This window comes from Garra rufa, chromosome 13 (assembly GCF_049309525.1).
Source record: "Garra rufa chromosome 13, GarRuf1.0, whole genome shotgun sequence".
NCBI classification, from domain to species: Eukaryota; Metazoa; Chordata; class Actinopteri; order Cypriniformes; family Cyprinidae; genus Garra; species Garra rufa.
This window is the reverse complement of record NC_133373.1, coordinates 34,806,958-34,834,075: the sequence shown is the minus strand read 5'-3', so window position 1 is coordinate 34,834,075 and position 27,118 is coordinate 34,806,958. Positions and strand designations below refer to the sequence as shown.

Genomic DNA, 27,118 nt, shown 5'->3' with positions numbered 1-27,118 from the left:
TCGCTATAGTAGATTCGGTTTTTATGAATGGAGGACGACGCGATCCCGTCTGTGTTTTGGCGGAGAACGCGCGACCATATTCTACAGTCTTCGGTATACATCCGCGTTAAACTATCAAGGTGAAAGTCATCATATCTTGCATAGTTTAGACCCAGCTCCCAACCCAAATTTGAGAATAGATTAACGGCGATATTTTTTTTATCGCGCGATAAGAGTTTCACGTTAACGCAGCACGTTAACGCCGATAACGGCCCACCACTAATATATATATATATATATATATATATATATATTCTACTATATATAAATATATTTTTTATTTATATTAGTGGTGGGCATAGATTATTTTTTTTAATCTAGATTAATCTAGATTAAATCTTGAAATTAATCTAGATTAATCTAGATTAAAATGGCTAATTTGAATTCTTCTGAAAGCATTCAGAATATGTGTGCTACCCAAATAATGACTAAAAGTAAGTCTTTGAGAACGGGTTTCTCAAGCCAGGTGGCGCATTAGACCAGGCGCTCATCTCCTGTTTCCAAAATGCATTACAAACTGCTTGACAATTGCATTTAAAACACAATTAACTATACAAACTTGTGTAACCAAGTACTTCTGCGCAAAAGGCTGTACGACGTGCGCGTTCCAGTAAAATATACAGGCGCGCGGGTATGGATAGCCTATCTGCATGCATCTTACAAAAAACTGCGTTGCTTTTAGAAGCGTCAATTCAGTTGTTGCATATAGTATAATGTCTTTATTTCGGGATTATCAAAGTAAATTATAACTCAAACTTGAGATTTTACTGGGGCACAGCAGATTTTCACTGAGGCACGTGCCCCAGTAAAAAGGGTCTAGCAACGCACACACCTGCCCTGAAGCGGCTTCATAACTGCATCCATGTCTGCGCGTCTCATTTGATGTGGTAATTTCACAGAAGTTGAAGACTCGTTCTCGCCCCCTACATTGCAATTCAACTAGATATCCGTCATCCGCGCTAAAATATCAAAGTGAAAGTCATCATATCTTGCGTAGTTTAGACCCAGCTCCCAACCCAACTTTGAGAATAGATTAACGGCGATATTTTTTTTATCGCGCGATATGAGTCTCACGTTAACGCAGCACGTTAACGCCGATAACGGCCCACCACTAATTTATATATATATATATATATATTTTTTTTTTTTTTACGCAAAATTTATATTGCATTAGGATAAGTTTGATCTAAATTAATATATTTAAAATCATTATTCACTATAAATATCCACTATAAATAACCTTAAACAACCTTACTTTGGGGACAGAAATGAACAGATCTGATTGTGTAACCCAGGTTCTATTTGTGTTGTGTTTCCTCGTCCTGTAGACCTTATTTTGGCAGTCCAGACGACGGGAGTTCAAGCTGTCCCACTCTATCATTTGTCTTGATTCGATCAGAGACGTCCAATCAGTCCAGTTCTATAAAATCACCGGTGTAACACACAACAACACGGCTCTCTGATGAAGAGGGTTTATAAAAAGCCCAGCTGTGCTCCCTGAGCATTTTAAAGAGTCTGCTCCGAGAGATCCAAGTCTTTTGTTTGTCCATTAAATGTGTTTACAGTACTCAATATTCTGGTGCGATCTTGTCATCATCGTTTCACATTCATCCTTCTTAATCACTGTTGAAGTCCCAAGCCCGCCACCGACCGTCTTTTTCCTTAAAACACGGATGCTGATGAGTGATTCAGAGCCAGGAAAATAGGAGCTTTGTGCATCCGTGTGCTCCTATGATTCAGAAGTGCTGTGTTTTGGAGCGCCAGAGAGGATGAGGCTCCAACATTTCTGCTTCACTCTGTCCTCATTGCTCTAAAGACCCATTTCCTGTGGCGGTGTCTCGGTTTGATGTAAAGCTCTCGCCGCTACAACACCTGTTTCCTCAATGAAAATAAGCCTACCTCCCTCTATCTTTGATCATTTCATTCTCTCCTGTTTTTATTACATATTCTCTCTTATTTGAGTCAAACATATGAACATGTTTTCTCTACTGGTAAAAAATATGCTTTTTTTTTATCTCAAATGAACCACTAATGGTTTTCCAATGATGGTGGTTTGTTTGCTTATTCTGATATAATGACCACATGAAATGGTTTGACAAAGCATTTGATTTCCTTTGTTGATGTGTTTTCCGTTGATAGCGGAAGTTGGGTTTTTGTCAAAGCAAAATCGTTATTTGTGAGGGACATTGTCATCCTAAAGAACATTTGGTTAAATAAGGAGTCTTCAGATTTTTTTCCTGATATGTATATATGTTATACAAGTTTATTTTAAGGTCAACCAAGTCGACTTTTGTCACTAGGAACAACTTGCACTTGAAAATAGCCATACTGCCCCATTGTTTTCTGCCATTTTTATTTTTAGTTTTATAATCTAACATCAACTACTGGTTCAACTGAAGGCATTGCAAAAGGTTACAAGGAATGATTGTGAAACCTTATTTTTCCATTTCTGTTCGGTGCACTAAACCTAACCTTAACAACCTAAGTGATTAGTACAGTTGATTATTCTAATCAGTGCTGTTTTCTGTCTTATTCACAGCTTGCTGGGTTCATCTATGCCTGTTATGTTGTGAAGCTCATTTCAGAAGAGGAAGACAGCTGTGAGTATAGCTTCATAACTCAATCATGAGTTATTGTTCTTTTTTTTTTAATGAGGGTTTGGCTTATTCTCAAATATATAATGCATGCTTATAAGATATACATATACATATATAAAATCTAAAATTATATGAGATCTAATATTATCATATCAGGGGCCTCATTTATAAAACTTTCTTACGCACTGATTTGATCTTAGAGTGTTCGTACGATCAAATCCACGTCAAAGTACAGATTTATAAAAACCGTCTTTGACCTGGAAAAGTACTTATCTCCACGTCAGATTCCAGCTTGGCGTACGACCGTTTCCTTGTGGTAATGCCTGGTATTGCAGATAGTTCAGCCTCACTATAATTTGATTTCTTGCGCTCCTTTTTACTTGCGATTGTCACAGAGTTTTTGCTTTAGGAATGAGCTCATTTTATATGTTAATTAATTAAGCAGGGGCGTTTCGACGGCGGAACATTCAGCTGCACACAATTCCACGATCATTTGTGATTTATAACCGAATGACTGGCGTACGCATGGATTTCGTGGTACGTTCGTTTTCTCTGAATCGCTCTTACGATCAAATCAGAAAAGTTCTTAGATTAAATCAAGGATGGTTTTTACGCAAGTCTTTATAAATGAGGCCCCAGATCTAAATATATTATTTATATTCAAGTTTTATTATATGTGACCCTGGACCACAAAAACAGTCTTAACTAGCAGCATGGATGTATTTGTAGCAATAGTCAAAAATACATTGTATGGGTCAAAATGATTGATTTTTCTTTTATGCCACAAATCATTAGGGTTTTAAGTAAAGATTATGTTCCATTAAGATATTTTGTAAATTTCCTACCATAAATATATCAAAACGTAATTTTTGATAAGTAATATGCATTGCCAAGAACTTCATTTGGACAACTTTAAAGACAATTTTCTCAATATTTAGATTTTTTTGCACCCTTATGACTGGTTTTGTGGTCCATTGCCACATTTATACATACAGATCAAATTTAGAGAACGATCTATAAATACTAGAATTTTTTTCCCCTGAAATACTGTTAATTTTCATCACTCAAAACTTGACGGAATATTATCAAAATAAAGAGGGAATTTTTTAGAAAAAAAACAACAACACTGACCTGGCAAGCAATTTCAGCTGCAGCGCTAAAACAATTCCCCATTGAAAGTCTCTGCATATCTTCTCATACACTTGTCTTAGTGGACAACCAGCCTTTTGAGGCACTTCAATGAATTAGAGTCATTGTAAAGCTGCAATATTCGAGATATCCCTCCTGATCTCATGACAAAAACGTACCTGCGGGAACTTTTTTGCAAGACACAAACAGAAATGAATACTAAAGGTGGTAAAACAGCGAGCACTTGTAATCGTTTTCGTACACAGCTCCATATGTTTCACTTTCTGGATTTAACAAGCTTTCTTAGAAGCTCAGCCAGCATGGGATTGGATTTAGGATGTGGAATCCTTGGGTACGAATCCCATTAAAAACATGACTCACAATGAAAGAGCTGAAAGATGAAAGATCTAAAAACAAGCTAAAACCGCTAAAACTTGCATTTAGGGATGGGACGATAAATCGCTTCATGGATAGATTCTAAGATTTTGAGCTTAGATTTTAAAACAGCAGATGGCACTCTAATCTAGTTTTTATCCGCACACTCAAACGCTCACAAAGAAGAGTGCTGAAGAGCACTTGTGTGTTCGGTCATGTATTTCACCTCGGCTCAGAATGCTTTTATGACGCGAGATTAAAGTAAACAGCCCACTGTGAACACCCTTGTAATTCGCTTCAACCTTTTCGAATTGTATGAATGATTATTTTAGGTTCAAGTGCATGTAAGGATTTGGAAACAAGCAGAGCACGGCTGTTTTTAAAGCAAGCAGTGCCATCTGCTGTTCAAAGCTAAGTTTATCGTCTCATCCCTGCATTTGAGTTTTTAAGTCATGCTTGCTTTTGTTCATACTATCGGGTGTAGTGCAGATATACGTTATTTTAAAACATCACAAAGCATTAGAGTTATAGCACCACTCAGCAGTCAGAACTGCGATGATACATACTGAAATCACATAAAACGTACCATATGTACATGTATCTATGCTGGGGGAAAAAAACAAACACTCTTTTAGTGCCACTCATTTCACGTATATTACGAAAAAGTTCCCACTGGTAGGTTTTCATCCTGAGATCAGGTAGGAGAAATCACAGATTTGGAAAGACCAACTTCTCTTGCAAATGGCTCATTCCCTTCATTTGGACAACCCTCCTATCACATGGTTTTTAGTCACCTTAGAGCAGCCCGCCATCTTGCAATGTCAGTGAAAATTAGAGGAATGCTGAGGGGTTTAATTAGGGTTTGTCATATAATTAAAAAAAATTAGCACCAAGTTTTTTTATACTGTGCTTCAAAACACAATTAATTAGAAATATGCTTAAAAAAGCTGCCCTTCAACCCGTTAGGATACGTACAAATAGGACTAAGCAGTGACCTTGAAATTCTGGAAATTGTAGGTTGTCTTCTAATTTTCATTTCCACTGTATGTATATATGTTTACAATCTAAACTAATGCGAAGATGCATGTTTTTTTTTTTTTTTTGTTTGTTTCGTTTCCTGCGGTAATGAAGCACTGACATAGACATAGCTCTTGGTGGCAGATCTTTAGCCTAGTTTGAATGCCCCAGTAAACATTTGAATTTAGATGTTGCAGGATCTAAAAGATTGCTTTTATTGATCCCAAAACGACCAGCCTGTGGCCCAGTGTTTTAAAGCAAGGAGAAAATTGTTCCATTTGTAATGCTCAGACGATCACACTTACCACCACTGCCACACTGAGACACATGGGTCATTCGCTTTAGTCGCCTTTCTGTCCTGACAAAAGATTAGAAAGCATAATAATGAGGATAGAAGATGGACAGATTTGCTCACAAAAGGAAAACACAAGGCTATTCTGTGGCTTCATAGCATTTGGAATATGCACTATTTTTACGACTTTTTTGTTGTTTCACTTTCATTATATTGAAAACTGTGGGCACTGCGTTGTTCAACATTTACCCATTTGTGTTCTACGGAAGAAGGAAACTCATGCGGATCATGACAGACTATTCGTTTAATGTGTTTTGCCCTCAGATGCTTGTAACTTTTTTTTAGGAGATTCTTTTGAGGAATAGCTACAATAACAAAGGAAATGCAGCCTAACACTGGCATACAAGATCAATACTGTTGTTCTCTTGCAGAGTCAAGCACTATTTTCCCTGTTCTCATCATACTCTCATCACCAAGCAACGAAAACAGACTGACAGAGAGATGCATGTGTGTTTGTTTGTGTGGCTGTTTATTTGTTAGTCATCCCCCCCTTCTTTGTCCTGTATTTTCATTGCATTTTATCAGTTCATAATCAGAGTAATCAGAATCATTAAACTTCACTCTAAATGTAATTAGGTATGGCCGTATTTGGAGGGCCAGTCTCTCATTAAACTGAGTGCCTTCACTACACGTTAAGATCACGAAGAGGGAGCCCTGTGGCAGAATACATCCAGTGTAGCGTGATGGTCTATTAATGCAGAATATCAGTGTGTGAGACGCTGGTCCAAGCTAGGGTGTGATCCTTATAAATATGTATGTATATATATATTTGTATGTATATATATATATATATATATATATATATATATATATATATATATATATATTTTTTTTTTTTTTTTTAAAGAGTTAATGGAAGTGTGCTTAAAATTGATGGATAATGTCCTGGCAGAAAATGACCAGTACATTTACCAGTACAGATCCTTCAGAAGTCATTCTAATATTTAGTGCTTAAGTGACATTTCTTATTATAATTTAAAAAAAAATTTGTACAAAGCTAGTTCAAAAAAACAGCATCTATTTTAAATAGAAATAATTTCTAACATTATAAATGTTTTTTTTTAAATGCAACATTAATTGTTAAAATATACGTAATGTATACAATTGAGGCCAAAAGTTTACATACACTTTGCAGAATCTGTAAAATGTTTTACCAAAATAAGAAAGATCATACAAAATACATGTTATTTTTTATTTAGTATTGACCTGAAAAAGATATTTAAGAAAAGACATTTACATAGTGCACAAGAGAAAATATTAGTTGAATTTATAAAAATGACCCTGTTCAAAAGTTTACATACGCTTGATTCTTAATACCGTGTTCTCATCTGAATGAACCACTGCTGTGTTTTTTTTTAAGTGATAGTTGTTCATGACTCTCTAGTTTGTCCTGAACAGTTAAACTGCCCGCTGTTCTTCAAAAAAAAACCTTCGGGTCCCACAAATTCTTTGGTTTTTCAGCATTTTTGTATATTTGAACCCTTCCAACAATGACTGTATGATTTTGAAATCCATCTTTTCACACTGAGGACAGCTGAGGGACTATTACAGAAGGTTCAAACACTCACTGATGCTTCAGAAGGAAAAACAATGTATTAAGAACTGGGGGTGAAAACCTTTGAACAGAATGAAGACGTGAACATTTTTCTTATTTTGCCTAAATACTATATATTTTTTAATTGAGTACTGCCCTTCAGTAGTTACAAAAGATACTTACATGTTTCTCAGAAAACAAAATAAGTTAAATTTACCCTGATCTTTAAATTAAAAAAGCTTTCTATCAATGTCTGAACCTTCTGAAATAGTTACATCCCTCAGTTGTCCTCAGTGTGAATAGATGGATCTCAAAATCATACAGTCATTGTTGGAAAGGGTTCAAATACACAAAAATGCTGAAAAACCAAAGAATTTGTGGGACCTAAAGGATTTTTCTGAAGAACAGCAGGCAGTTTAACTGTTCAGGACAAACAAGGGAAAAACACAGTATTAAGAATCAAGTGAATGTAAACTTTTAAAATATTTTTTATAAATTCAACTGTATCTCTCTCTCGCTAATTGAATATATTTCCTATGGCGGAGAAAAGCATCTTAAATCGGAATCCCTTGAAATGTACGGATTGTTACTCGCTAGCCTTTTTCAGAGTGCCTTATAAATAAAACTCTCCAATTAAGGGATGTGTGCAAAAACTAAATAATTTCATCCTCTCACAAAACCTATTTTATAGCCATTAGATTAGTCAAATGAGCTAAGCTTTGCACCGCAAAAAAACTTCTGCAGTGGTTAACTTCCTCAAACATCATTCAGCAGAGCTCCCAGTGTCGAATGGGTTTTCTGATTGTCTCAATCAGTGATCAGGAGAGATTCGGGAACATTTGTGTAATTGGAAATCCCTCTCAAAAGTCTCTCCCAATCAGTCTACGGGTAGACTGAGCTTGAGTGACTGCCAGAGCTCTTGTGATGAACGCCACACGGCTTGCGCGGTGATGTTAAAATCCGTTGAGAGATTATCAGCGGTGTTGATGTTCCAAAGGTGGGCACAGGAACATTCCACTGAGAAATATAATCGCTGTTACTCTGAATCCTCCAAGCAGGCGAACAATATTGATGGCTTGATCCCTGAGGCATGTAGAAACACTAATCGGGAAGCCATATTGGCCATTACGGCTTTAATTAATATAGTACATGAAGCACCTCCGCAAAGGTAATGAACAGCTCAAACCAATCAACACGGTCCGCACGTAATTACAGCTACTATCGCTGGTAACGTCCCAGGGTCCATTTAAAGAATGGACAGTATTTAAATGATTCTGCCTCTGAGAGCACGAAAAAGCGAGAGAGAGAGAATTAGGAAGTGTCGGCGCGCGCAAGTTGCGGGGAAACACTTTTTGCATCTATAACAAGGAAATTAGGTTAAGGCTTTCCTTTGGGGATATGCAATCAGGCTTTGTGGTTGCAGGGAGGTGGGAACTCATGCTGATAGTCTTTGCGCGCCGCATGCGGTTTACAAATGCCTTTGTCGGAGGAAGAGCTTTTGGAAGGGTGAAGACGAAACAATAAAACTCATAAAGCTTTGCTATATGGACGCTGTGAGGAGAAAACGTCTATCTCAGCCTAATTCCCTGCAGCGCCGGTGCCATCAAAATGGCTTCTTTCTGGGATGTCGCTTAAAACAGAATAAATAGCTATCTGAGTCATTTTGTTGAGGTCGAGACTGGTTGTTGTATAGGTCTGAATGCTAATGCTGTAGCTCAAGGCGGCCCATAGACCCTTTTTAATCTGTCCACTTGCCCACAGTCGATGGTACTTGTATGTTTTTTGTTGTATTTTCTTTACTTCATTACTGGATCAGTGATCCCTGCATTTCCCATTATGTTGGATAGACTAGCCAGGAAGGATTTCTGCTATGAAACAACTGCAAATGGGAAATGTTTTCAGAGCTGTTAAGAGCACATATCTGCCCTCAGGCAGTCTGTTTTAACATTTACCCCCTGCAGACATATTTATGTAAAGGACATTAATATGGGAATGTTCTGAAGTGTGGCATAACTTAATTTTCTTTTTTCGAAATGATCAGTGTTTTCTATTTTAAATGTTGTTTTCTACATGCTTGAAAGTTTGGGGTCAGTACGATTTCAAATGTAATACTTTATTCAGCAAGGATGCATTCAATTCGATCAAATAGGAAAGTAAAATCATAATGTTACAGAAGATTTATTTCAAATTCTGTTCTTTTTAACCTTTTATTCATCAAAGAACAACTGCTTTCAGCAATGCTAACAAGAACAAATTGAACAACTAATCAGCATATTTCTGAAGGATCTTGTTACACTGGAGACTGGAGTAATGATGCTGAAAATGCAGCTTTGCCATCACAGGGATAAATTACATTTTAAATCATTGTAAGTTGTAATTATATTTCACAATTTTACTGTATTTTTACAAGATTAAAGTCATAACATTTCGAGAATAAAGTTGAACTTATGAGAATAAAGTCAAAATATTTTGAGAATAAAGTCAAAATTCAGAGAGTAAAGTCAAAATATTTTGACAATAAAGTTGAAACTATGATAATAAAGTCAAAATATTTTGACAATAAAGTTAAAATTCAAAGAGTAGTCGAAACTCGAAATATTTTGAGAATAAAGTCAAAATTATAAACATTAAGTCAAAATGTTTTGAGAATAAAGTCAAAATGTTTTGAGAATGAAGTCGAAATGTTTCAAGAATAAAGTCAAAATGTTTTGAGAATAGTCGAAATTTTGAGAATAAAGTCGAAATGTTTCAAGAATAAAGTCGAAGTGTTTCTCGAAACATACTGACTTTATTTTCAAAACATTATGACTTTATTATCGTAATTCGACTTTGAAACATTTAGACTTTATTCTCAAAATTTTGACTTTATTCTCAAAACATTTTGACTTTATTCTCGAAATTTGACTTTGAAATATTTAGACTCTATTCAAAAAACTTTGACTTTATTCTCAAAACATTTCGACTTTATTCTCATAATTTAGACTATTCTCTTAATATTTCAACTTTACTCTCAAAATATCACTTTATTCTCGTAATTTCGATTTTATTTTCGTAATTTTAACTTTATTCTTGAAACATTTTGACTTTATTTTTGAAACTTTTCAACCTTATTGTCATAATTTCGACTTTGTTCTCGAAACATTTTTACTTTATTCTCGAAATTTCAACTATTCTCTAAATATTTCAACTTTATTCCTGTAATTTCATCTGTATTTTCAAAACATTTAGACTTTATTCTCGTAATTTTGACTTTATTCTCGAAATGTTTCGACTTTATTGTCAAAATATTATGACTTTTAGATTTTTTTATTTTTTAACATAGCACTGAAACGCCGTCACATTGATGAGCATGAAAATTTTATTTCATAACAATCTTACCGACCCCAAATTATGTGTAGTCTATATTACTTTTTTCAGTTAAAAAGTAGGTTTTAGTCCTCAGAAGTTTTTAAGAGACAAACTTATTAACAATGATGAATTATGAGCGAAGAGTTAAAGCAAATAATTAGCTATATTTTAAGCAATATGATGGTTCAAAAGGCCTATTTAAGGCCAATCTGAACTTTTCACTCAAAAACAGTCAAGAATCCATGTAACAAATGAGTTGATGATTTTTATGTTATTGAATTGTTAAAATATTTTTAGGACTGTCAATCAATTTAAAGACTGGAACCAATAAATTCTTAAAGGGATAGTTCACCCAAAAATGAAATTTCTGTCAATAATTACTTACCCTTGTGTCGTTTCCAACCCATGAGACATTTATTCATCTTTGGAACACAAATTAAGATATTTTTGATGAAATTCGAGAGCTTCCTGACCCTGCATAGACAGCAACGCGTTTAAGGCCCAGAAAGGTACATCAGTGGTTCAACCGCTATTTTACGAAGCTACAAGAATACTTTTTGTGCATAAAGAAAACTAAAATAACTATGCTGATGCATGCTGATGCATGCATTGTGGTACTCTTGTGAATGCCCGTCAAAGACTAACAAGGAAAAGAAGAAATTATTTAATAAAGTCATTGTTTTTGTTTTCTTTGGACACAAAAAGTATTCTTGTAAGTTCATAACATTGCGGTTGAACCACTGAAGTCATATGGACAATTTTAACAAGGTCCTTACTACCTTTCTTGGCCTTGAACATGTCAGTTGCATTGCTGTCTATGCAGGTTCAAAAAGCTCTCGAATTTAATCAAGAATGTCTTAATTTGTTTTTGGAACAGTATGAGAGTAAGTAATTCATTTTTGGGGGGTTGACTATTCCTTTAATTAATTACATGTATGTTTTGAGAGGGGAATTCAGTGTCCTGCTAAACGTAAGCAACTCTGTTTTAAACTGCTGGCGCAAGCTTTCAGACTGACCCCTGTGGGTCCTCAGTTACTCTGATCAGAACAAAGGTCTAACTCCACAATAAGACCAACATAGATTAGGGGATTTGTAGGTATATGCCCCCTAAAATCTATCATCAGAATGATAATGGTTGCAGTCTTCTCTTCTCCTTCTGTTTGGGATGCACGAGAGAAGCTCTCTGCTAATTCCACAGCTTATCTCCTGTGTTCGTTGGTCTAGGAAATAGCCTCTGATTGCCAAAGCCTGGATCTTTATCGCACACTTTATTACCTTTGCGTCTTTGTGAAAAGCCCAGATACTCAGGGCTTCCAGGACCTGAAACAGCTGGTGGGCCCTCGCAGAGGAGTCCAGGGCTAATCCTGTCAGTTTGCTTTATGTTAGCCTATTTTATAATCCAACGGGCGGTGTGCCACAAACCGGCCTCCATAGATATCAGTCTAATAGAGGGTCCTGCTGCTGATCATCCACTACTCATGATTATCACACAGACACACACATGGGATACATAATGAAAAACTGCTTATTTGAAAAATTGACATTCAGTACAATTATTAATCTCTTTTTTTCTGTTTCCCATCTTTCTGTTTCTGTCTTTTTCTTGTTTCTTTAGTTGACTTTATAGGAGGGTTTGATTCGTACGGTTACCAAGGGCCACAGAAGACGTCACATTTGCAACTACAACCAATGTACATGTAAGTATCACAAACATGAATGTTTGTATTACACAACATTGTCTTATAGAGTATTATAATATATATTGGTACATTTTCATGGTGCATCCTATTTTATGTCTGCAGTTTTTTCTTCATTTCTCTACCGTTGCAAATTAATTAAAAAACTTGGCAAGGCAAATTATGTTCAGCCTAGTAAGCTGCATCGAACATGTTTGTTTGGTAATTAATTAATTTATTTATTTATTTATTTATCTATCTATCTATCAGATAAATGTATTAACTTTCATTTTTATTTACATTTATTAATGAAATTTATAAATTTATTTATATAATTAGAAAATCAATATTAGAATATTTATATATAATTATTTGAATATTTATTTATCAATAGTAATAATAATGTATCAGTGAACATAAAACATGTTTTAGCTGTTTTAACTGTATATTTATGAATTTAACAGCATTTATTTTGATATATTATATTTGTCAGATAAATATATTAACTTTCATTTTTTATTTACATTAATGAAATTATGACTTCAAATGTAAAATATAATAATATTTATGTACTTATAGTATAATAATAATTATTATTATTTATCTGTGTAAGATAAATTTATTAACCATTATTGTTTTTTACATTTGCAAATAAAATATAAATATAAATTATATAAATTTAACAGTTTTTTTTATTTGTCAGATAAATGTATTAACATTACATTTATAGATGAAATTGACTTTACATTTATACCAATTATCAAAATATTTATATATTTATTTATAATCGTAATTGTTATTTGTCTGTGTAAGATACATTTATAAAATTTTATATATTTTTTACATTTATTAATGAATTTAAATGTATTAATGAAACTATAAATACATTAGTAATTTATTCATATAAAATAATTCATTTATTTATATTTAAAAATCAAGATCAGAATATTCATATGTAATTGTTTGAATATTTATTTATTTATCAGTAGGAATAATAATAATTATGTATCAGTTACATTTAATAGTGTTTATTTTATTTAACTGTATGATATAAATTTATCAGTGTATTTATTTATTTGTCAGACTAATGTACTAATTTTTTATTTACAGTTATTAATGAAATTCTGACTTTAAATGTATAACTATTAGCAGAATATTTATATATTTATTTATAATTGTAATGATAAATTATTTTATTATTTTATTATTACTATGATGACTGAATTTATACATTTATTGTATTTATATAATTTGAAAATTAAGATCAGAACATTTCTGTGTAATTATTACAATATTTTATATTTCAATAGGAATAATAATAATTATGTATCAGTTAAATTTAATATTGTATATTTTATTTTTAACTGTGTTGTTTAATTGTTAAATTTATTCATGTTAAATTCATAACGTATCATCTGAATACGTATACATCTATATCATTATTTATATTAATATGTAAGCACTTATTGTTTTATTTATTTACTAATTTTATTGCTTGTATAATTGAACAAAAATCATTTATCTAATTTCCAAAAATGTACACATTAGACAATAATTGCAAAACTCAATGAGATTTTGAAGTGAGTTATATGTTATGAATTAAATTAATAAGATATAATTATCTGAATATGTATACATTTATATCATTTTTAGAATATCTATGTATTTTTTATTTATTTACTTAGTATGTGTCCAAAAAAATCAAAAGTGTATTTCATGTTATTGAAAAATGTACATATTAGAAAATAATAGCAAAATCCAGTTATGTAATAGTGACACAACCAGTTGATAAATTCATTATCAGCTATTTTCCGTATATATTTTGCGCTGCAGCCGCAGTCTCAAGTCTCTTGTGCTCTCGTAAGTCAGTTTGTATCACAACACTCTCTGTTGGACATAGTGGACATACTGCCGAGTAGTTTTATGAGAGCTGGTCCGTGACAGACCTGGAGCAAAACAAAACCCTGAGGAGTATCTCTAGCGGAACACCTCCAAGAAATAATATCATTGTCAGTCTGGCTGGGATAATAGCTTAGGTCAATATTAGGGGAGGTGATCTGTTTGCTTAGTCTCTGTTGGCAGCTTAAATGTTTATGAGGAAGTAGTTGAATGCTCAGAGGTGGGACTGGGTGATCGCTGGGAGATTTAAGAGGATTTGGCTTATGGACACTGATCTATTGGTGATTGTGTTCTATAGAGTCAGCCTTTATGTCCACAATGCACTCCATTATGCCAGGAGGTGAGACAGCAATGCTATCATAGCTTAGGCTCATGATCTATATGGAGACTTTGATGGAAGACTAAACTGCAATCGAGGCGGGGTTGAAGGAGTCACTGAAAATCAGTAATGTGCAATAAAACTTTGCATCTGATATTCTAGTCTGCTGCCCATTCACAAAAAAATGACTCTTGAAGACAGTGATCACCCTTAATGTGGATAGACAGCTATAAGTAAGCCATTCATAGGTTGATTTACCCAAAAGTATAAATACAGGTGGTATCAAAGCATTAAACCAGTCTGCATAGCAACACTGGCACAACCAATGATAGGAGATTAGGGCGTGACTATTTGTTTGTCCAACCAATAGAAAAGGGCATTTTTGGGATTTGAGATGAAATAATCTTTAACCAGGGTTATTACAGATATTAAAACTAAAACTAAAACAATTAATAAAAAATCATTGCATTTATTTAAACTTGATGTACTAAAATAACTACAAATAATAAATAAAAACTATAAAAAAAAATGACTAATACAAAAGACACAACAGAGTTACTAATTAAAATAACACTAGAAAATACAAAAATAAAAACATTCCAAATATATTTAAAAAAAGAATAATTATAATAGAATCTCAGTGATTTTTTTTTTTTTTACTTCTGTAATATGACGTACTTCACTTTATTACTTCACCTTTAACCTGGGTCATTACAGTTTTTAAAACTAAAACAATAAAAAAGGTAATTTGAAATAAAACGAACAATAACTGAAATAAAATGTTTTTAAAAGAAACTTTTTTAAAGTATAAAAAAATATAAAAATATATATAAAACTTATTTGATTTCAGCTGTCTAACAAAAAAAACATTTGACCTTTTCATTTAGCTTAACTTGATGTACTAATAGAAGAATTTTTAAAAAACAGTAACTAAAACAAAACAAAATTAATCAAATTTGACACCTTAAAATGACACTGGAAAATACAATAATAAAAACTATTAAAATATTTAAATTTGTAATAGTATCTCAGTGATACCAAAAATGTCTGATGTAAAATATTATAAAACAAATTTATAAAAAAGTATACATTTTTTTTTAACTTATTTTATTTTAGCTATCTGCCAAAGAAACATTTTTTCCTTTTCATTTAGTTTAACTTGATGTACTAAAATAACAAAAAATTGAAATAACAAAATTACTAACAATTGCAAATTAAAATGACACTGGAAAATACAAAAATAAAAACATTCCATATATATATAAAATATAGATATAAAATAGTATCTCAGTGTTACTAAAAATGCCTTACTGAAATAAAATACAGAAAATTTTAAACATTTCTCAAATTTATAAGAAATATTACACTTATTTGAAAAATAAAAACATTTAAAATATATATTTTTAAATTATAGTAGTATCTCTTAGTGATACTAAAAAAATATTTTAACTTCTGTAATATGACTTATATACAAGTGAATAATGGGTGTACTTTATTATTTGTTTTAAAATCTACATTTTTATAAATAATTCTGAATTATTTTATTTCAACACACTTTACTAAAAAAGAAAAAAATGTATACACACACATATACAGTATATAGAAGCTTGGTTTTGTTCTCAGTGACCCATTTTTGTTTTGATTTTGATGTTTGTTTGTGGATTATTGTCCTGTTGGAGAATCCAACCAGGGCCTATTATAAGATTTCTAGCAGGGACAGTCAGTTTTAATTTTTTATCTGTTGGTATTTGTTAGAATCTGATGCCATCTATCTGAACAAGATATCCAGGATCTCTGGCAGAAAAATAGTCCCACAACATTAAAGATACAAACACAGTATATTTCAGTGTACACATGGGGTACTTTTGTTATCCTTGTGTGCAGCAAACCCATCATGAGTGTTTGCTGGTAAAAAGCTATTTTTTTTTAGTTTCATCTGACCATAGAACCCATTCCTGTTTGAAGTTCCAGTAGTGTCTAGCAAATGAATATGACATTTTTGAATGAAAGATCAAATGGATAAACACTTTTCACCTTCTTTGATCATATTTACCAAGGATAAAATAATTTTGAGCACAACTATACATACATATATGTACAGTATAAAAATAAACTACTTCAGCTGTACCCAAAGTCATTTTTGGCCAGTGGGTGAGATCAGCCCTACTGATGTGAAAACATATGGCGGGGGTCCAAATGTGCCTGTCACCAGTCCTGGCACACAAGTGATACCAACGGCAAAAAAATATCAGCCGGAACATTCCCCGCCATCCTCCAGGGAATGAGGGACACAGCTGAGCTGCCCAGCACCCAGTCCTGACACAGGGAAAAACTGACTGGAATCCTGCCAGTGAAATGGGATCAGAAAGGATACCCCATATGGATACAAATAGCAAGGGACTGTGTTGATTCACCAGTAATACAAACAAATAGTCTATAGAGAATTCCCACCAAGATAGGAAATAATGCAGAAAAATAGCAACTATTAAGTTTAGGGTCTGTAACAATTTTGTTTTTAATGTTGTTTTAAAAGAGAAGTCCACTTCAGAACAAAATTTTACAGATAAATTACTCACCCCCTTGTCATCCAAGATGTTTGTGACTTTCTATCTTCAGTCGATAAGAAATTATGTTTCTTGAGGAAAAAAACTTTATAATGGATGTCAATGGTGACCCCAAGTTTGAATTGCAGTTTAAATGCAGCTTCAAATGGCTCTAAATTATCCCAGCCGAGGAAGCTATAATCTAGCAAAACAATCTGTCATTTTCGAAACAAATTTACAATTTATATACTTTTTAACCTCAAACACTTATCTTGTCTAAGTCTACGTGAACTGTTTTATTTTTGGCCATTACAGTTAGGGTATGTCGACAATACTCCCATCTCATTTTCTTCCCCAAATTCAAAATCATTCTAAACCGCAGCAGAAGTACCGACCCAGTGTTTTCAATGTGAACATGCAAAGTAAATCAAATACCCTTTACAAAAAAAAAAGGTAAAACAGCGATATAGGGCGATTTTGACGTTGGAGAAGAAAACGAGACAAACCCTAACTATACTGAACTAGAAAAAAAAACAGTTCATGCAGACTTAGACAAGATGAGCATTTGAGGTTAAAAAGTATATAAATTGTCAGTTTGTTTCGAAAACGACAGATCGCTTTGCTAGATAAGACCCTTCTTGGTTGGCTGGGATCATTTAGAGCCATTTGAAGCTGCATTTAAACTGCATTTTCGAAGTTCAAACTTTCAGGGCACCATTGAAATCCATTATATGGAGAGAAATCCTGAAATGTTTTCCTCAAGAAACATAATTTCTTATCGACTGAAGAAAGAAAGACATGAACATCTTGGATGACAAGGGGGTGAGTAAATTACCTGTATTTTTTTGTTCTGGAAGTGGACTTATCCTTTAATGTATCTAAAATTAAATTTTTATTCCTCCAGTCTTCAGTGTCACATGATCCATCAGAAATCATTCTAATATGCTAATTTGCTGCTCAGGACAGGAAACAATGTTTTATTATTATCATCAATGTTAAAAGCTATTTCTATTCTCTGCCACAATGCACACAGCAGAAAGGTGCAATTACATGGGCTTTTAGATCAGTAACAAGTAACAATGCTTTATGCAACTCCATCCTCGTCTTGTGGGAACAGATGCTGTAAAATTGGGATTAATGAGGATTACACCGAATCCAGAGAAAGACTACAGAGGAAATTAATTATTCTCTTAAAGAGCCGCACCCCGTCTGTACCCACGGCTGCTCCCCTGGTCTTATTCCGAGAAAGCGTCTTGTTGAAGATGCACTGAATATTCACTGTCAGCCAACGTTTTGTATTTATTACATGGCCGGCTGACTAAATCATTCTGTCACGTCACGAGTCTCTTGCCTTTGTAAATGTCAGACTCTCACTTTTCCATAATGCATTGGAGTGCTTTGAATGGCAGGTCCATCCATAAGCAGATGGCATATTTCGATATTTCAGGGAGGAGGTTTTTCTTCGCGTGCTTCTGTGAAAGCATGCGTGTGCGTGTTGTTTTGAGATTCAGTGTGGAGAAAAATAGAATAATGAAAAGTGGAAAAGGTCACGGCTAATAATTAGTTAGAAGGGCAAGACGATATGAGAAAACTCAAATGAAATGAATAGATCTCACTCAGAAGCCCTTTAACATAACCCACACACAGGCCTACAGCAGCCTAAAAAGTATTTAGACTTAAACTATGATTTTCATTGCATTAGACGCAAATTATCAAATTATGCTTGAGCTTTTCTCAGAATTAAGTAGTCTTAATTATCTAGTGTTTTATAATTGGAGAAAAGTTTTTATTTAGTGAAATGAAAGTGTTTGATTACTTAAAGGAATAGATTGCACAAAAATGAAAATGTATTCACCCTCAGGTCATCCAAGATGCTGATGAGTTTGTTTCTGCATCAGAACAGATTTGAAGAAATGTAGCACTACATCACTTGCTCACCAATGTATCCATTGCAGTGAATAGGTGCCATGTCTGTATGAGAGTCCAAACAGCTGATAAAAACATCCCAATGATCCTAAAGTAATCCACGCAGCTCCAGTCCATTAATTGTTTGTAAGAAACAAATCCATAATTGAGACGTTTTTAACTTTAAACAATTTATTTATTTATCAATTTGCTCATAAAGGCGTCTTTAACTGAAATATGCACAGATCAAGAACTGTACAAGTAAAAACGATCAAGTCCATAATAGTTCTTAAGAAATATGTTCATTTTGATTTAAGAGCACAACAGGGGATGAATATCATTATGGACAGAGGACACACATTATAGCCAAAAGCAACAGTTTGAAGTTAAAAATGTCTTAATAATAAATTAGTTTTTTACAAGCACAGTTTTTCATTTTACAAGACGTAAATTAATGGACTGGAGTCACGTGGATGAATTGTGGATTATTGTGGTGCTTTTATCAGCAGTTTGGACTCTCATTTTGAGAGCACCCATTCACTACAGAGGATCCATTGGTGAGCAAGTGATGTTATGCTAAATTTCTTCAAATCTGTTCCGAATAAGGAACAAACTCGTATATATCTTGAATGAGCTGAGGATAAATATCCAGTGACCTTTCATTTCTGGGTGAATAATTAAACCAAAATAAGAAAGATCATGTTGTTTTTTTATTTAGTACCGACTTGAATAAGATATTTCACATAAAAGATGTTTACATTTAGTCCACAAGAGAAAATAATAGTTGAATTTATAAAAGTTCAACTTTATCAAACGTTTACATACACTTGATTTTTAATACTGTGTTGTTACCTGAATGATCCACAGCTGTGTTTTTATTTTATTTTTTTGTTTAGTGATAGCTGTTCATGAGTCATTTGTTTGTCCTGAATAGTTAAACTGCCTCCTGTCTTGTTTTTTCAGCATATTTGTGTATTTGAACCCTTTCCAACAACGACTGTATGATTTTGAGATCCATCTTTTTACACTAAGGACAACTGAGGGACTCATGTGCAACTATTACCAGGGGTGTAAACTTTTAAACAGAATGAAGATTTGTAAAAAAAAAAAATTCATACATTTTTCATATCATATTTTTTTCATTTAGTACTGCCCTTCAGAAGCGACAGAAGATACTTGCATATTTTTCTCGAAGACAAAAGTAAAATTTTGCTTAATCCAGCTCTTGATAGATCGTGTTTCCTTCTGAAACACGAGTGAGCCTTTGAGCCTTCTGTAATAGTTACATATAAGTCCGTCAGCGTAAAAAGATGGATCTTAAAATCATACAGTCATTGTTGGAAAGGGTTAAAATACACAAAAATTCAGAAAAACCAAAGAATTTGGATTTTTCTGAAGAACGGCAGGCAGTTTAACTGTTCAGGACAAACAAGGGACCATATGTAAACATCTCCTACTGTATGTGAACATGAATTTTGTAGGATCCCTCCTATTTTGGTCAAATTTTGCAGATTCTGCTAGGCCTATGTGAACTTTTGACCTGAACTGTACATTATAGAAATCATTTATGTCTAAATCTGGTCCTTCTTGAATGCACCTCGTGCCATTCAAAGCACTTGATCACATCAAATTAATTTTTCAAATCACATATTATGATGAAGTTTGCACACTAAACAAACTCTTTAATTGAAATTGCCACTGGTGTCTCTCAAAAAACAAGGTTGCATGACACCTCTGCATGTGCTGTCTTTTCTTAATAGGAATGCCATTTGGCTTGATATTTTGTTACCTAATAGAATGACATTCATACATTTTTAATGTTAAGTGCTCCAATATTTTGTATACCAAAATATGCTTTGTCTCAGCCAGCTGTGCTTAATCAACTATTCAATCAGTCATCAAAACTGGTGTTTTATAACACGCACTGTTTCATTATTTGTTTCCACTGTCTAGATCAGTCTATAATGCTTGTTTTCTTCTCTCACAGGTCGAAGTAAAAGGATAACTGCCTTATCAGCCAATCAAAACGACGAACTGATGTTTGAACTTGTCTTTCTAAGTAAATGTCTTAACATGATAGTGTCTTACGGACTGTCGGAGGAACACAGAACCGACACTTTAACCTCAAAGACTCCAAGTGGATTTTCTTTGTCTATGCCCAGCCCTTCCTCCTCCTCCTCCTCCTCCTCCTCCTCCTCCTCCTTCTCTAGAGCGCTGCCGTCAGGCGCGAGAGAGCCCTCGTGTGGCCGAAGCCCCTCAGCAGACTCTCATCAGTGAGGAGCAGATTGAGTTGATGTCTGCGGACAGATCTGCAATAAGGAAGACTTGGAATCGTGCAATGGAGATAGCGTCAGCGCATCCCACTGACTTTCACGGAAACCGTCCATACTTAAAGAATGTTCATTAACTAGTCAGTATGATATTAGTTATCTAGTCCTACAATCTTTCAAATGGTGACTGGAGTGGAGAGTCATTATTCCAGTTGTGTTTACAAAGGGTTATTCCAAGCGTTGGAACGACCGTCGGTGTTTAATTTCAACCCAAGTAGTTTTTCTTCTTTCTCCTGGATGTACTTGTCTTGAAAGTGCCAAGAACAGTTACAGAAAAAAAAAACTAAACGAATAAAGAAATCAGTAGCTGCTAAGAGATTCATATTTTTTGGAGTTAAACGAAAGTCCAAACAAAAAAAAAAACTATGATTTTATCAGTACAACTTCACCATGGGATCAACCGTATTTGTTTGCATGAGGTGTCAAAATCTGTTGCGTATTTAATATCTTTCAGCTAGACATACAGTAGGCCGACCTTGGAAGGGGTAACAGTCGCTCCGAAAGGTTACTTGTGAATATTGTTGTTTTTTAAGACGGTGTTGAGTCTTGTTAACAAGATAACGGATAGAAAACCAATTGTAACTTCTTTCTATTTTAAGCCTTTTTTAACGTGTGCCAGTGTTCACTCTTTTCTAGTAGACTAATAATTTATTATGCCGTGTAAGTGGGCCTTTCTTTTCGATATTCCTGTACATATTGAGGGGGGTAGGGATAGAGCTGCAGTATTTCTAGTGATGTGACGTGCGAGGAGGTGTGTGGACGAGTCTAATCGGGTTAGAACGCTTCGTTTTGTGTAGTAACAGGAACCCAAGAGTAACGAGTCTCTAAATGATTTCTCAAGATTTAAACGATTCAGGTGTTTCCCTTGATTTAGCTGTGCTGTATGGCTTCTTTTGTAACCTGCCTCCTGAATGAATATCAACAAAGAGTTTCTTTTAATGCTGCACTTTCAAATACCGCGCACATTGTAGCCCTTGGAGGATGCGTGAAAGCGTGAAATGTCTTCATTTTGGTCAAACTACCATGCCGAACGCAACTGAACGTGGCATTTTCCCCTTTCCTCAACTGATGAAATATGTATTTCTCCACTGTATATTATCTTTTCCCTTAAACTGACTCTAGTAACTGTGTGGAGTTGACATTTATCTGCGGTTTGGTGTGGAATTTTCTGAGAGAAAGTGCCTAAAATGACATCCTGTTAACATTCCAATAAATGGCAATCTGCTCTCACCCGGAACGGCTGTACATAAACCGAGGGTCTGACTGAGCAGTGTTTAATCAAACCCCTTGTGAACTGCACTGGCAAAGCTAAGTGGCTGTGATAATTAATAAAGATATTTTAGCCGCACCACTCTCCAGGCCTCACTGGCAAATAATTCCCCGCAGTCCCTTGCTGCAATCTTTTCTGCATCCGACTCAATATGGAATGATAGATGTTTGTATGGGTAATGCAATTAATAAGACTGATGACACTAGTAAAGGAAAACTGATTGAGTATGAACCTTTCTAGAACATAAAAATGTGAAAAAGTATATTTTGCTTTATGAAAAGTAAGACTTTTTTTAATAAGGGGGATTACTTATTATATCATTTATCTTGAATTATATTATTTATTAGATGCACAAATTCAATCTCATTACTGTAATGCAAAAAGTGTGACCCTGGACCACAAAACCAGTCCTAAGAAGCACGGGTGTATTTGTAGCAATAGTCAAAAATACATTGCATGGGTCAAAATTATTCTTTTTTTCTTTCATGCCAAGAATCATTAGGATATTAAGTAAAGATAATGTTCCATTGAGATATTTTGTAAATTTCCCACTGTAAATATATCAAAATGTAATTTTTGATTAGTAATTCATTTGGACAATTTTCTCAATATTTAGATTTTTTTTCACACCCTCAGATTCCAGATTTTCATAGTTGTATCTCTTGTTGTTCTATCCTAACAAACCATACATCAATGGAAAGCTTATTTATTCAGCTTTCAGATGATGTTTAAATCTCAGTTTCAAAAATTGACACTTGGTTTTGATGGTTTTGTGGTCCAGGGTCACAAATAATATCTAAAGTAGAATATTGCAGTAATAAGAGTCAACTAAGAATGACCATCAAGAATATTAATTAAAAAAAAAGAGAGAAATAAACAGCAGGAAAAAATAATGTTACAAAATATTTTGCCTTGTAAAAAAAATGATTAATTATTAATTAGTTTAAATGTCTTCAAAATCTCAATTGTCCTAAAAATAGGCCTTGGTTTATAATATGTGACCCTGGACCACAAAACCAGTCATAAGGTTAAATTTTACAAAACTGAGATATATACATCATACGAAAGCTCAATAAATAAGCTTTCTATTGATGTATAGTTTGTTAGGATAAGACAATATTTGGCCGAGATACATCTATTTGAAAATCTGGAATCTAAGGGTGCAAAAAAATCAAAATATTGAGAAAATCACCTTTAAAGTTGTCCAAATTAAGTTCTTAACAATGCATATTTCTAATCAAAAATTACATTTTGATAGGTTTACAGTAGGAATTAAAAAAAAAAATTAATGTAACATGATCTTTACTTAATTTCCTTATGATTTTTGACATAAAAGAAAAATCAATAATTTTGACCCATACTATGTATTTTTGGCTATTGCTACAAATATACCCCAGGGACTTAAGTTTTGTGGTCCAGGGTCACATATATAAAATAAACCAAGGCCTATTTTTAGGATCATAAAAATAAACACTGCTGTTCAAAAGTTTGGGAACAGTAAGATTTTTAATGTTTTTTTCTGCTTTCTGTTTCTTATGCTCATCAAGGCTGCTTTTATTTGATCAAAAATACAGAAAAAAATATTGTGAAATATTATTTCAATTTAAAATATTTTCAAATTTATTTCTGTGATGCAAAGCTGAATTTTCTTACTCCACTCTTCAGTGTCACGCCGATCCTTCAGAAATCATTCTAATATGCTGATTTATTATCAATGTTGAAAACAGTTGTGCTGCTTAATATTTTTTTGGAACCTGTAATACTTTTTTCAGAATTCTTTGATTAATAAAAAGTTAAAAAGGACAGCATTTATTTACGATAGAACTCTTTTCTTAATTACACTACTGTTCAAAAGTTTGGGTTCAGTAATTTTTTTCCTTTTTTTTTTTTTTTTAGATAGAAATTCATATTTTTATTATTGTATTTCATTCAATTATTTTATTTGATTAAATTGATAGAATATAGTATTAATAGTAAAGACTGTTGATTTAAAATAAATGCTGTACTTTTAAACTGTTTATTTATGAAAGAATCCTGAAAAAAGTTTCACAGGTTCCAAAAAAGGATCTAAAGGATCATGTGACACTGGAGACTGGAGTAATGATGCAGAAAATTCAGCATTGCATCACAGGAATAAATTCTATTTTATAGTTTATTAAAATAGAAAACCACTATTTTAAATTGCAATAATATTTCACAATATTACATTTTTTTCTGTATTTTTAATCAGAAAATTTGAGCCTTGATGAGTAGAAAAGACTTCTTTAAAAAACATTAAAACTCCTGAATGGCAATATATAAATACAATAAAAAAGGCCTGTTTTTAGGACCTTAATGGTAAAAAAAAAAGTGTTAAGTATTTATGAACATCTTAACGGAACACCATGGTCCTAATATTGTATTATTATTTTTTAAAGAATTTATTTTATTTTACTGGATTTTGGGATGAAATGTGACTTAGTTTTCAAGAGATTTGCCTATGTAATTGCTGTGGTTTGAAGTTTTTGAGCAGATTCCAGATGAGCGAGACTTCCATCAGTCTTGGCTTTCAAGACATTTGTAAATACATCCTGATTCAACATGGTGCTTGATTAAATCTTCTCATATTACAGTAAATAAACAGGGCAAAGTTAAAGCAAAAAAACATGTTCTCGTTCTCAATATACTCGCAAGGCCCAGTCTAAGCTTACGTGAGATCTACCCTGCATTAATACATCTAAAACAAGACTTGACAGTGTTAAATGTCAAATTTGACTATCATACTGTAATTACGAGCTGAAAGAAGCCTGAATGAAAATGAATACCTTTCAAGTTCAGGAAATCCTGCATGATGCTTCTAGCCAGGAGTGTATGTGATGTCACCATGACAATGCTCTAACCAAAACTGTAAATAAAAAAAAATGGATTTAGAAATTAGTTTAAATTCTTGTGAAGTGTACAACATGGTCCAAACGAAATCACAAATATAGCTAATATTTGTAAGAGTAGCTGAACCGTTCTCGTTAATTCAATGGTCAATTATGATATTCGAAAACAAATGATACTAGATGCTTTAAGCGGCTTTCCAGGTTGTTTTTATTGGGTTCAGTGCTGAGTTTTGAATAGATAGGCCTTTTCTATTTCTGTTCCTTTTAAAAGAATGACTGTAAATAAAACCAGACTGTGTCAATGACTCTTTATTTTGCTTCTCTGCTCTGTTACTTCACTTCTTTGCTTTATTATGTCATTTCTAAGTATAGTAACATCTCATACAGCACATAGCGACTGTGCCTAGCAACAGACTGTAGCTTTGACATTGTCACTGATGACTGTCTTCCACTTAAAAAGGAGCCGCTGTCAATCATACAGCGCAAGCCCTGAATTTGCCCTTACAGCAGGAGTGATATGCTTCAGCATCACATGTTCCAGCTGCACACTGCCTTTTGTTCTTTCATAAACGCTGAAGGTGTTTGTTTGTTTTACAGTCATGCGCTGTGCAATTGCCCAGTGGGAAGCAAATGATTAAAGATCACATGCACACACACCTAATCAGTCATGCAGTTACCTGAGCACTCTTATTTATTTATTTATTTTTTTATACATTTTTTAGGTAAACATAAAAAATATTTAAATTTAAATGTTGCTATGGAAAGTAGCTGAAATATTTTTTCGAAATGTATTTATTTATCTGCTTGTTTGTAGTCCATCAAGTTAAACTAAATGAAACTTAGATAGCTTTATCAACAAGCTGAAATGTTATTTTATTTATTTATTTAGGTTTAGTCTTTTTTTTTCAATGTCTGTATTTTATTAATTTTATTTCATTAGGGTAAACTAAAAATAATATAATCATAATAATAATATTTATAATAATAATAATAATAATAATAATAATAATAAATATAGCTGCAAGCAGCAATTACGGGGCCAAGCACTCAAAAGGGAAAATGAGGAGCTAAGGATGGCAGGAACAGCAGACCAACTGCAACAATGAGTAAAAGGAAGCCATTTTATGATGATTTTAGTCAAAAAATTATGTAGAATGCCTACTGGTATGATTTAATGGCTTATTACATTTAACCCACAGGTGGCGCTGTTATCAAATCGATTTGGTGTGTTTAGTGTGAGGTGACAAAGGCACACTCAACGTTTGGTGTCATTATGTCAAAGCTTTGCAGAGATAAAGCCTCAGAATCATTTTGGCAGCAAGCCTAAAATTTGTAGGGGCGCTGTACAAAAATGGTTTCATCTATCAACTTGAAATTCATAACTTTTTGTCAGCACAGTCTGAAGATGATCTGACTCGATTTTGGTAAAAAGTAGGTTTTCAACATAAATCAAAATGGCGGACAATCAGCTAATGCTATCTACAGTTAGCATTTTTGGACATTTTATAATTAACAGTTAATGAATGGTTTATTCGTTGAGTTAGAGACTCCAAATTGGCTATGGTGACATTTCATATTGACCTCTATCAGTGTGCCAAATTATACAACTTTTCCGCAAGCGGTTCTGTGGGCTGCCTTAGACGCAATGGTGGAAGAAACGGAAGAAGAATAAAAACGCCAATGATTTCAATAGGTTATAATAATGATAATAATTAGAGATGCTTCTTTGTATAAATTTGCTTATTTATTTAGTCCATCAAATAAAATATATGATAATTTATTTATTTATTTAAGTCTTATTTTAGTCTATCAAGTTAAGTTAAATTAAAATGAGGAATGTTGCTTTGTTTTGTTGTGTGTGTGTGTGTGTGTGTATATATATATATATATATATATATATATATATATATATATATATA

General features: G+C 33.3%; 1 protein-coding gene across 1 annotated transcript in view; it reads left to right on the top strand.

The window, feature by feature from the left end:
• Positions 1 to 25,504, top strand: part of nkain2 (sodium/potassium transporting ATPase interacting 2) — a 228,413-nt gene extending 202,909 nt beyond the window's left edge. The window contains exons 5-7 of the mRNA XM_073816967.1: positions 2,579 to 2,639; positions 12,006 to 12,087; positions 20,720 to 25,504. Coding sequence (XP_073673068.1) covers positions 2,579 to 2,639; positions 12,006 to 12,087; positions 20,720 to 20,729 — 153 coding nt within the window. The 3' untranslated portion in view covers positions 20,730 to 25,504. The remainder of the gene's footprint in view (positions 1 to 2,578; positions 2,640 to 12,005; positions 12,088 to 20,719) is intronic.
• Positions 25,505 to 27,118: the final 1,614 nt, after the last annotated feature.